Below are 12557 nucleotides of genomic sequence, written 5' to 3'. Positions count from 1 at the left end.
TTTTTATAGTCAGTAGAAGAAGGAGAAACATTTTAAAGAGGATTTAAGCAAAAGGATGGGAAACTCTCTCAGAGAACTCAGATTTTATAAAATTTTGAGTTACTAAATGTTAGAATACCCCTATTCCCATACAGAAATACCATCTAGTATATATACTTTTAAAGGCGTTAATGAAAACGTAGCCTTTGGTCACACTGACCGATCCTCTTTCCTTTTATTGTTGAGATAAGTTGTGCTGGTGTTGCGGTATAATAAAAGGAAACATAAAATATAAATACTTCTGTGTAATTATTGGGGTTATAATTCAATTAAAACAACACTAAATTTGGTGGCTAAGTACTAGGATGAAAATCAGATTTAATTATATTCATCAATGATATCTTTTAATGATAGTTGAAAAAAACTGTACTAATTCTGCACTCTTTTGCTTTCCACAGACAATTTCGCTGCAACAGCGCAACTTCAAGCAGAAAATTGTCGCGCTACTGAAACGGTTCAAGGCGAGCGAGGAGCTAGAGGATGAGACGCACAGTGGAACGGCGGCGCTGCGTGGGGAACGTGATTTGGACGCACTCTTCCAGGAGCTGGAGTCGCTGTCATGCTGCGAGGGCGACGATTCCGGCCCGGACATGGATAGCATATCGATTGGTTCGACGCCGAAGCCGTCGCTGCGTCCGTTTTTTACCAACTCGCGAATAATGCTCCACGATAATCTAACGGGCAACGGAGGAGGCGGCGCCCTTGGCAGCTCTGGTGGCATTGGCGGCACCCCCAGGTGAGTTTTCGTGTGCTCCCATTCATTCATATGTTGTTGTTGTTGCTCTTGCTGTTGTTGTTCGACTACTACTACTTCTAGTTGTTGGTCTTCTTCTACTACTTTCATTGCATTGCATTTGATAAGCCATCAATTGATGGGGCGCATTCACTGTTGCGTTCTCGCTTCTTGCATAACATATTAAATACGCTGCCGGCAAAAATGGCGCTCGTTTCCGTCTCCGTCTCCATCTCCGTTTCCGTTTGATGTTGCGCCAAAAAGCTGGCTACACTTTTTTGGCCCCTACTTTCCCTCTCTACGCCGCCGCGTGTCTGTCTGGTTTTATTTTTGCAGCTTTCGGTCAAGGCTGCTGATGTTGCTGTTCTCTTCATACATACACACATACACGCACGTTAGTCGCAAGGCCACATTCATGGCTGTGTGAGCGAGACAGCAAGAGAGCGCAAGCACTTGCAGTAAATTCCAGCTGACCAATTTGTCCACTTGTGCGACATAAATACCGACACACACACACAAGTACGCACCCGAGTATGCATAAAATATGTATGTGTGTGCAGCGCAATTCGAAACACATGTAGAATGTGAAAGGGAAAGAGAAGGAGAAAGGGGACATGGATTGAAGGCGACACAATTAGTTTTGTTTTCAATTAAGTAAACAGAATACGACACTTTAACAATTGGAAAGCTTACGAGTAAAATTCTTAGTTTCTACAATTATATTTTATTTATAATTATTATGTATGTATATTATGTATGATATAAGTACAAAAACAAAAACCACACACTACAAAGAAAAACAAACAAAACAAACATTTTGCATGGCTTGAACAAATTTCTTTTGCAGGAAACTCTGAGCGCCGATCATCGGATAAGAGCGACCAATTGACCAATTCATCTTACAATATTGAAAATAACAAAAACCAAAAAAGCATTCATTTAACAAACAATAACAATTCGGCTACAACACCAGGTCTGTGTAAATTACAGCAAAACCAAAAAAAAACAATATTACACTAAATTGAAATTATTAGTACACCACCAACCCAAAAAGAAACCCTTGATATATTTATTATTCCCCCAAAGTGCTGACAGTGCATTTTCGAATTTGGCAATTTGAATAAAACATGAATTCAACTAAATTCTATATGCCCCAATGAATTTGCACTGTTCGCATTTGATTATTTGTTTTGGCTTTTTTTGTTGTCCACCCGCAACATTTAGCACGCTTCCACACACCTTCACACACATGCAAATTCACACGCTCACTCTCACGCACACAACATTAGCTTATGCAAAACAAACACACAAAAAAGAAATCTGAAACGAAAACAATAAGCCGTTACACACACGCTTTGTTTGGCAGTGTGACCGAGTGCGCGCAACGATTGCTCGCGTTAATTGCACGGGTTAGCAGGGCTGTTGATTTTGTGACGTCATGCATCATTCATTTGCTTGGCCATTTCTTGGACTTTATTTTTGGGGTGTCCGCTAAATATAGCACAATAAATTTATACGTTAACCAAAAATAAAGTTATGCATGTCATCCACTCCCCTGCCCCTCACCCATTTGCTACCTGACGGAAAAACATACATAAATACGCATTTCGAGGTATTTTTCCGTTTCAATTAAAGAGGAGACTGCTTGTCAAAAAGAACCCTTCAAATTAGCCTTAATCACAACGTCCATTTCTCCCGACCCCCCATGGCGACCTCCTTAGGCTTGCATGTGTTGTGTCCCCCTTTTTTTTATTTGATTAATTGTGGCATTGCCAAGAAAACTCAAGCGGAACACGCGACATAAATAAAAATAAATCTTAAGCCCCAAGAAGGTGTTTGACGGCAATGCACCCACACACATACATATGTATGTACATACATATGTGGGTGTGTGTGTACTTGCTGCTTGTGCGTAGTTCATACCGTATGCAGGTAGTAAAAAGTTTTAATTATATTTACGAACGACGCATCTATTATTTACATATATGTATATACGCACTAAAGCACCTTGGTCCTCTCCACTCCCATTCCCTCTTAAAGTGCACACAATCAGAAAAGTGTGAAGCGTTGAGACAGGGCGATAACCTGCATGGCTTATCAATATATCGAGAACTTACGCACAAAAGCACCTCAACCCCTCCCCCTTTTTCCTACCTAATGTGGTCAGTGTGGAATAGTGGGGTGTAGGAGTGTGGAGGCAGGGCGATAAACTGCATGTATTTTTATCAATAATCGTATATCGTATGCCACCCCAGCACCTCAAAGTCAGTTTTAAATTGATAATTTTAAATTGGGATGCATCAATTGTGTGTGTCTAATTCACTTAAGGATTCTTTTACGCAACCCATTCACAGATCGTGGCGGTAACGACAGTTCCGGCAATGAGGGCAATGCTGGCTATACGGATGGTCAAAATTCAGATCCACAGAACAGTCCGCCGCGTGACAAGGATTATCTGCATCGTCAGCATCATCAGCAGCTGACACCAGTGAGCTCCGTGGGTGGCAACATGGGCAGCAGCAGCATTACACCGCCGCACGCACAAACCGAGAAGCGATCGCGACTATTTCGCACCTCCAGCAATACACCCGCTGTTGCAGGAGGCGGAGGCAGTGGAGCAGGTGCTGGCAATGTGAGCAATAGCAGCAGTGCTGTGGGCAAACGAAAGCATACGCTAAGCTTGAGTGCTGAGCCGCGTTCTGCGCTTGAGACTTGCTTGTCGCCTACGAATGTGGAGCCCAGGAAGCTGCTGCTCGACCAGCTGAGTCGTGTGTTTGCCGGCGATGACAACGTCATACCCGAGGTGGTGACCATCATCAGTCCACCCGAGGCGCTGGGCGGCAGCACGCTGCTAGCCAAGCTTGTCACGCTGTTTGCCAACTCCTTTAAGCCAGCCTTTGTGCCGCAAAACACGGCCGAGGTCAAGGCGGTGCTCCAGGCGCTCATGGCCAAGATACAGAAATAGTAAGTAAATCAAAAACAAGCTAAGATCATAAATAACTAATCCATCTCTCATATTTTCAGCTGCAACTCGAATGCAAAGCCGCCGCACACAGTAAAGGTGCTGCTCATTGGAGGCGATTGGCTGCAGGGCGCCACATTGCGTCACTATGTGGAGCTGCTCGGCGTGCGTCCGCCCGACTGGCTGAATCACTTGCGCTTCTATCTGGTGCCCATTGGTGGTGGCAGCAGCAACGGCAGCGTGGCACGGCATCTTAGCCAAATGGATCAAGCCTATGCCGCCATGTTTGGCTCCGACAACTGGTCGCAACTCTGCGAACGAGCTGCAGCCACAGCTGCGGCTGTTAGTGCCGTGACCACGGTGAATGCCACAGCGTTGACTGCGAATCTTGCGGATGCAGCTGCGGTGGCCAAGTCGGATATTGCGGAGCTGGTGCAGCGCATTCAGCGCTATCTGCATGCGGCGGGTCCTTGCACACAGATTCCCATTGCCGAGGCCATGGTCAACTACAAGGACGAGGATTCGTGCCAGATCTTTGTGCCCTTCGTCAGCGTAAGTTACCGAAAGGTACACAAAACAAGTCTGTAAGCTAACAAATTTGCTTTTGCAGGATGTGCGCATTGGTTATTTGGATGCGCAGGCCTCGCTGGATCTCGAAGAGAACGCCGGCTCGAATGCGGCTGGCACGGCGAGCAGCGGAGGCTCTGGAAACGCTTCCAGCTTGCCCATACCCATTGGCGGCCAGAGCACGCCCGGCGTCTCCGGATCGCCGCCACAGCAGCTGCTGCTGCAGCAGCAAGGTGGCCAGAGTCAAGGCCAGAATATGGGACGCATATCACCACCGCTACAGACACCACCGTCGTCGGGCAACTCACATCGGGATCGAGGCTCGAGTGATGCACAGAATACGCCCTCGTCGCTGTCATCGCAGACGTTTAGCGGCGCCTTGGCTGCCGCCGAAGCTGTGGAGCTGCAGGTGGATTATTGGCCACTGGTGCGACCGGGCGATCAGCATGTCAAGGAGTCGAAGGGGGGAATGTCGCGTGGCGGCGACTCGGGGGGAGGCAAGAATAGCATTAAGAGTACGTTTAGGAATCTGCAGGTGTGGCGTCTGCCGCAGCATGCACAGCAACTGGGTGATATGTCCAATGGACTGACTGTTAGTTTCGCCACCAGGGAGAAGAAACAGAAGCAGAGTAAGTTTAGTACTAGCATTAACTAGAATCGTAGAATCTGTTATTTACGAACTTCGTTTCCTCTCTTGCAGTTATGCGCTTGGGCAAGAAGAAGGATAAGGAGCGTGATCTCGAGAAGGAGCAGTGCGTTGAGGGCGTGGCACGACTCATTTGCTCGCCCAAGCAATCGCATCCAGTTCCGCTGCGAGGTAAGCTGAAATATTGAAATAAAATTGCTAAAGTATCCACTCATAACCGTTTCTCCCTCTTTTCGTGCAGTGTATATCGATGGTACTGAGTGGACTGGCGTTAAGTTCTTCCAGCTGTCATCGCAATGGCAAACGCACGTCAAGAATTTCCCCATTGCGCTCATCGGCTGCACGCCCATGTCCTGTGCTGAATTAACCTAGTCATCATACCCCATATCCTCCAAACTCCCCCCGAGGGAGACTTAGAGACACACACACACACACACACGAACAGATAAGACAGACGGACAGACAGACGGACGGACGGACGGAGATTTAGCAAGGGAGCCAGACAACAAACACAACATGCACGGCAATAAATATGTTTAACTAAGAAGAATGATAATTTATTTTATAATTATTATATTTGTAAATTTTTAGTTAATAAATAATACGCGTTTAGCTTGTAATTAATTTCTCATTTTAAGAATTGTGAATTTATCAAACGATTGCATCACACACACACACACAGACAGCAAGTAATTAATAATCTAGTTAATATACTTATATATATGTATGCATATTGAAATTAATAGAATGCGAAATGTTCTAACACTTGTTAGCAATTAATCCTTTCAAAACTTTCAATGTAGTTGCAGTTTACACACACACACTTGACTTTTTTCGCCAGTTGGCGCAGTTTGTTGTTGTGTCACTTGACCCCAGACTGTTGGCCAAGTTGTTAGCCGTCTTTCCGTTTCTCATTTGTATCCAAAACAAAACAAAAGGAAGAGAAGCTCAGGCCCGCCCTGCAAGATGATCTCAACACTTTGAAGCGGGCTGGCTCGATATTAACTAAATCTAAACGTATCTCTATATGTATGTAATCTATAACTACAACTATTTAGCAACTGCGATTGCGAATTGCATATTTAACCAAACCCGTCGTCTATATACTACCTACAAGCAGTGACATATTATCTGGATGTGTAACTAAAAATAAATAAACATATACAATATACAAGCGTACATATATGTAGCTATTGGATAGGTATGCGCACTCGGCTATATCTATCCAATATGCATATATCTACACATACATATATATATACTACTCTAATTGTTGTGATTTTTGAAAATTCATAGTATGTGAGCTGGCAATGCGAACGGGAATGTATGAGTCGATGTTACCCCATCAATATTGAGTGCAGGGTATCCATCAAGTTTCAAGCAATATGCAAAGCCTCCCTAAAAAAAAAAAGAGTTATACGAGTGTTGAAAATCATTTGAGCCGAAAGTCAAAAGTGAAATTTAAACGAAATGAAAATGAAAAAGAAATGTAACGAAATGAAAATGCAAAAACGTATTGTAAGGTGTGTAATTTATAATTGTATTATTAAATATATATATACATACATTTAAAGACAAAACTATAAATGACTTTTATTTGTCATGTGGTCAAACAACTTTAACAATTTCCTGGGACAATCCATTCACTAGAATGGCACGTTCGTTGAGTCCAAGTGGTCCATTTATTCCCCCAGGTGGCAGCAGGAAGGTGCAGTCAGGATATCCCTTGGGCTGGGCAAACTCTACGAGATTGGCATTGCTCTCACTGAGCGCTGACAGCGACCACACAGCCAGATTGCGTGTCTTACCATGTCGCGCCAGCACATGGAACTAAAAAGTGGATAAAGTTGTCAGTACTAATTCGTTAAATGATTCACAACTCACCTCATCCTGGTCATCAATCAGGTAGCCCACAATCAGGGCCCAGTGAGCTCGATGTCCGGACTTCTGGCAAGGCGCATGATTGACATCTGCATCATAACTAATTAGGGGAGTTAAGGAGCACAATCTACTACTTCGTCAAGTTAAGCTAAGACACAAACCTTCATAGCAAAAGTTACAACCCAAAATGCTCATAAATTTCATTAGCAGTTTATTACAATCCAACCTTAATACAAATATGTAGAAATGCGCAATATAATTTAACTTTTCCCGAGTGCACTTCTAGCCCACTCTCATGGGCGGCGACACGAGGATGACACCGTCTCCTCTCACAAAGAGCATGGGAATTGTGCGCTTTGTGGTCTTGTAGACTTCTTCGTACGTTTCCTCGTCGATTTCCACGGTTGTCACTGTTTCCTCTGCATCGCCCAGCACCATGTTCAAGTGCTGATCGAATGCGTGTAATCTGCCCCGCAGTTCCCGCTCATTTCGCATCTTTACATAGACCTTCTCGTCTAAGCTGAGACGGATCAGATCCAGCGGCTCTTTGACCGGCAATATGACCTGGCTAAGCTGCAAAGTACGTGAGATAACGAAATATTTATATTATATTTATATGTATATTTATAATGCTTACCTGTTCCTCTTCAGTTGCCATTTTATAATCACACTCAAATCACTTTTACGTTCACAATAATAATAACAAAACTGCAGCAAACGTAAGTTGTCTTGTTTTGCTTGCTTATTTTTTGCACTAAAAAATACCACAGTGAGGCGGCACTACACGCGGCGACAGTGTTGGAAAGTGTCACACACACTACAGTACGCAGAGACGAAAATTATACAAAATTTGTGATTCATGAAAAGGATACGGGACTAATAAACAGCATCCAGCACATAAACGATCCTTGATGTTTGCACAATTTAGAGTGTCATCGTAGAGTTCACAAGCTAAGTACTTTTGTGACAATTCATATAAATACTGCGCACTGAACATTTCTCCATTTATGGTATAGTGTTGTTTTACAGCCTCAGTGAGCAATTCCCCTGCCGTCGGTTGTCCATTGAGCAGCATACTGAGCGCTGTTAAGCCACAGGTGGGACCATTCTAAACAATTTCCATAATTTAAATCCAAAATTTGACAAGTGCTCAAACAAAAAAATCGAATTACTTGCAGTATGCTTGCAATGTTATAATATTGACACTCCTTGGGCGGAGCATGCTGACACACTCGACTTAGAAAGCATCCCTTCTGCACCTCTGGATGATCCAATGCCCAACTGTATTCATTGTTTGCCAATTGCAATTTAACGACACTGGCATTAGTTCCAGCCGATGTGTGAACACTGTTGGTGGGTGGTATTGGTGGGGGAGGCGGCGGCGTAATAGATATGCCTTGAGACATTTGTAGTTGATGAACGACACGAAACGTTAGAAATAAATAAAAAACAGCTGATCTTTCAAAGAAAAAACATCTTTCTTAGAGTGTGACCGCGAGATTTATTAATGTACTAAAGCTGTGATAAATGCAATCTGGTTACACTTCATTTGGTATGTTGGTACATCGTTAAAACATGTGTGAAGCGCGACATTTTGAGCTAGTACTTGGCTATTTTTATAATTCAATACTAAATGAAAAACCTTGAAATTTTCTTGAAATTATTGTATTTAAATCAAAAGAAAATCATCTCTATTTTATTTAAAAATTTGTACGTTTCTGCGAATCGAAGACTTTTGCTATGATTGTCTCAAATGCCACTTTCACGTTGGTCCCAGCTTTCGACGAGCATTCAAAGTAAGGAATGGAGACGTAATCACACCACTTCTGAGCCTCTTGCTTTGTCACCTGGATTAAATGGAATTTAATTTGTGAAAACTACTAATTTGATATTTAATATAGACTTACCGTTCGATCAGCTTCCACTTCAATTTTAGTACCTACAACGACAAACGGAAATTGTTCAGGATTTTGTGGTTTTCCCAGAGAAAAGAACTCATTTCGCCACAAATTAAGATCCTCGAATGATTTTCGATTCGTTACTGAAAAGACGATAATGCAGCCATCTGCACCTCTATATTGTTCCTCAGTTCGGAATTCCCTTGACCCAACTGTGGCCCAAAGCTATAGATAAAAAGGGCGATTCAGAAATTGAAATGATGATGACGATTCCATGCCTGACTCACCTCCAATGCCATTTTGCAACCTTTTAACACCAACTCCTTTTTATTATAGTTGCACCATCTTTCGTTATCGTTATCTACATATCGACGCACTAGAGAACTTTTTTCAATGAAATTGTTTCCCGTTAGTACGATTTTCATAGCACGTTTAGAGCGGTCAGACATGGTTCTTTGTTGTTGCTGAATAAATATAAAGATAATTCCTGAATATACTTAAAAATGGCATTACTTCCATAAAGGCATATATACATACATATATTACTCATATTGTTTACTGAATATTAATAGATTTCTTACTAACCAGTACACGAAAATAAAATAAATAAATTTATTAAACCATTGTTCATCATTTGATTACGAGTGTACAAAGAACTTTTGCATCCACATAAAGCGAAGGATTTTTTGCTTATTGTTAAGTTGCAATTAAAAATGGAATAAAAGGTGGGTTGTGAAACACAAAAAGTTACCTAAATTGACAATATATAATATTATTTATTGGTCAATCAATTACGCAGGACTGTAACAAAATTGGTGGCGACTTACAAAGATGATCTGCACTGAACGAAATTTGATATTAAACTGAAACCTAGAGACTCAGTTCGTAGTTTCTTGACATAAAATGATGTATCTCAAACTATTGTTACAATGTTAGGATTATCGATACTGTGTGTTTACCCTTATGTTTTCAAAGAACTGATTATGTTGGTATCCCGCAGGTTTTGGATTGAAAATTTAATTCCTACGATTGTAAAATTAAACAAAGCGCTCTGTTGACACGTTTTGATTTCAATACATTGTTTTCAAAATTTGTTTAGTATACATACAATTATGAGATTATAAGATTAAACACACGCCTTTTAGCTCTGACTTTGTTAAATTTAACGTTTCAAAGAGACGTGTCACCAAACAATAAATCGAAGCTGATTCCTTGAAAATTTATGTATCCAACTTCATTTATTTTTAGAAATGAATGATGAATAATTGGAATTTTCGTAACCGAATGAATAATAACGGTTTTATAATATTAGAAACCACAAATCTCCTATAGTTCTTTGTGTTGGCAGCAGCTAATCCCTATAAAAAGCAGAACAAATTTTAAGAAATATTCAGTTCAACATTTAAAATCCAATAAGGCGTTTGGTCTTCAATTGAAATTTTATTTAAACATTTATAAAAGGTGAGAAATATGTATTATTTATTAATTAAATAACATTAATTTATATAAGCATATGACTTCACGAACACTCTTCTGTTTCAACCGACTTTGTTCTTTATAATTTACATCAAGCTCTTCTAGAATTTGCACATCCTATAACTTTCACAAACTTTCCTGTGGATACTTGTAACGTCTATTTTTCTGTGTGTTGACTTTAAAACGTATCTGTCTTCATCCAATACCTCGACACCCAAAAAAGGTCCTTTGAACCTTCGATTGCTGTCTCTCGCTGTTTTTAAGCAACACAAAATCACCCGCACAGAACCTAATATCCTAGAGATATTTTTTTTAAATCAAATTAACATTTATTTATTTATTTTTTTATTTTTTAAATTCAGGATCAACTAATAGACATGTCGAAAAACAATAAATCGATGCTGAAAATCTTGCTCTTGGGGGAGAAGTTGGTTGGAAAAACTTCTCTGGCATATCGATATATCAATGGAAAATATATTTGTGATTTGAAAACAACGATTGGAGAGGATCAATTTACAAAGGCATTGACTCCAAATGGCACTTTGGTTTCCCTGCAGGTTAGCGAAACAATCAATCAATTTTTATTCGATTCTGAATCACTACAGATATTATAGACTTTGGACACAACTGGGCTTGTACTACATGATCCTAAGAGCACGGCAGTAACGCCGTGTATAAACTTGTATAGATCAGCCGATTGCTGCATTTTTGTCTTTGATGTTACGTGTCGAGATTCATTTGAAAGTCTTAAGACTCGGAGAATTGAATTTTTTATGTTAGCAAATAAAGAGAAACCTAACGAATTCCCGGTTGCTGTTGTGGGTAATAAAATTGACTTAGAATCTAAAAGAAAAGTAAGTGCTCCTCAAATCTCACTCTGTTATTTCGTTAATTTCCAATTCAATTTTATCCAGGTGTCAAAGCAAGAGGCTCAAGATTGGTGTAAATCGTTTTCCATTCCCTACTTTGAGTGCTCCTCGAAGGATGACATAAATGTGCAACAGGTGTTCGAAGCGATGACAGCCAAACTTGTAGACACCCATAAGTTATAATTTGAAATGTATTCCGAATTCTTTTGCATTCATTTTTAATAATAAATAATAATATGGATTTCTTTTTTTATCTGATTTTACTTAGTATCAATGAATAAAATTATACAGAAAACCAACCGCGGTACTGGATTGCTAATGTGTTCTTCAAGTTTCTTCATATTATTATTATTATTAACCTCAAGGGCAAACTATGACCGACCATGAATCATGAAGAATTGGAATTTTAACGGAGTGAATAATAATAATAATAGTAATAATAATGGTTTTATAATATTACTAAACCTCAAAACTTTTATATGCTATATGAAGTTATTTGTGTCAGCAGCAGCTTATCCCTATAAAAAGTAGAAAAAAATGTTAAGAAAGTAGTCAGTTCAACATTTTAAATCCAAAAAGACGTTTGGTTTTCAATTAAAATTTTATTTCAACATTCATTATTATTTATTAATTAAATAACATTAATATATATAAACATTAATTTATGAATTCTACTCGTAAATTTCGGATGGAATAATCATAATAACGTAATTTAAAAATTATAAGGTAATATTTGTCGGATTCTGTTCAGCCAAAATCTGTTTGTTCATTATCGCGAAGCGCGTTTCGATGCTTTCACAACCGATTGCATGAGCACACTGCTCGCTCGATCCTTTTTTACTGCCTACGCCTGAGCCATCGGACCACACTCGGCGACAGCGACGAGATGCTGTGTCATTTAAAACAACTAATTTTTAAAATATGATCGTTTACCTTTGACTCTGTTAAATCTGTCGTTACATTTGATTTTCGACCTTAGTGCATATTTAAAATGCTTAAAAATAGAAAATGAGTGATTTATAAATTTTAAGTAACATTTATTCTTTTTATACCCGCTACCCATAGGGTAGAATGGTATTATAACTTTGTGCCGGCAGGAAATGTATGTAACAGGTAGAAGGAGGCATCTCCGACCCTATAAAGTATATATATTCTTGATCAGCGTCAACAGCCGAGACGATCTGGTCATGTACGTCTGTGTGTGGACTTTTCAGAGTCCTTTGTAATAGTAGATGCAACACAAAAAAAAAAAAACGCCGAAAGAAGTGCCACTGTACCTAAAACTATATTGATTTCATTTTAAATATACATTAATGTTATTAAAAAGATTTAAATGTATAAAATACATAACAATTTTAATTAAATTATTAAAATTTCGTTTGGGTGCGAAAATGCAAATTTAACGGCCTTCGAAGTAGTTACAAGAAAGCTGACTGCTATAGCACTCAACTTGTAGGAATTTAAATTGAGCGCCAAAGTTAAGTTT

At 39.9% G+C, this 12557-nt stretch overlaps 4 protein-coding genes across 4 annotated transcripts in view; 2 read left to right on the top strand and 2 right to left on the bottom strand.

Moving 5' to 3' along the window:
• Positions 1-6101, top strand: part of LOC132784064 (phosphofurin acidic cluster sorting protein 2) — a 45744-nt gene extending 39643 nt beyond the window's left edge. The window contains exons 5-11 of the mRNA XM_060789440.1: positions 438-772; positions 1618-1745; positions 3127-3736; positions 3797-4286; positions 4345-4930; positions 5002-5118; positions 5189-6101. Coding sequence (XP_060645423.1) covers positions 438-772; positions 1618-1745; positions 3127-3736; positions 3797-4286; positions 4345-4930; positions 5002-5118; positions 5189-5319 — 2397 coding nt within the window. The 3' untranslated portion in view covers positions 5320-6101. The remainder of the gene's footprint in view (positions 1-437; positions 773-1617; positions 1746-3126; positions 3737-3796; positions 4287-4344; positions 4931-5001; positions 5119-5188) is intronic.
• A 368-nt stretch (positions 6102-6469) lies between these two features.
• On the bottom strand, positions 6470-8234 carry LOC132784072 (actin maturation protease). The gene is made up of 4 exons (XM_060789456.1): positions 8001-8234; positions 7701-7936; positions 6832-6928; positions 6470-6777 (listed from the first exon to the last, which is right to left on the bottom strand). Exons 1-4 carry the CDS (start codon positions 8232-8234, stop codon positions 6556-6558), a joined length of 789 nt encoding a protein of 262 aa, XP_060645439.1. The 3' UTR covers positions 6470-6555.
• LOC132784075 (U6 snRNA-associated Sm-like protein LSm3) lies at positions 7023-7593 on the bottom strand. Its single transcript, XM_060789459.1, has 2 exons — positions 7466-7593; positions 7023-7401 (listed from the first exon to the last, which is right to left on the bottom strand). Exons 1-2 carry the CDS (start codon positions 7484-7486, stop codon positions 7111-7113), a joined length of 312 nt encoding a protein of 103 aa, XP_060645442.1. The 5' UTR covers positions 7487-7593; the 3' UTR covers positions 7023-7110.
• A 1849-nt stretch (positions 8235-10083) lies between the features above and the next one.
• LOC132784074 (ras-related protein Rab-7a-like) lies at positions 10084-11326 on the top strand. Its single transcript, XM_060789458.1, has 4 exons — positions 10084-10187; positions 10565-10759; positions 10817-11056; positions 11117-11326. The coding sequence occupies exons 2-4, from the start codon at positions 10580-10582 to the stop codon at positions 11252-11254; spliced, it is 558 nt and encodes a 185-aa protein (XP_060645441.1). The 5' UTR covers positions 10084-10187; positions 10565-10579; the 3' UTR covers positions 11255-11326.
• Positions 11327-12557: the final 1231 nt, after the last annotated feature.

Source organism: Drosophila nasuta, chromosome 2R (assembly GCF_023558535.2).
Source record: "Drosophila nasuta strain 15112-1781.00 chromosome 2R, ASM2355853v1, whole genome shotgun sequence".
Taxonomy (NCBI): domain Eukaryota; kingdom Metazoa; phylum Arthropoda; class Insecta; order Diptera; family Drosophilidae; genus Drosophila; species Drosophila nasuta.
This window is presented reverse-complemented; position numbering and strand designations above follow the sequence as displayed.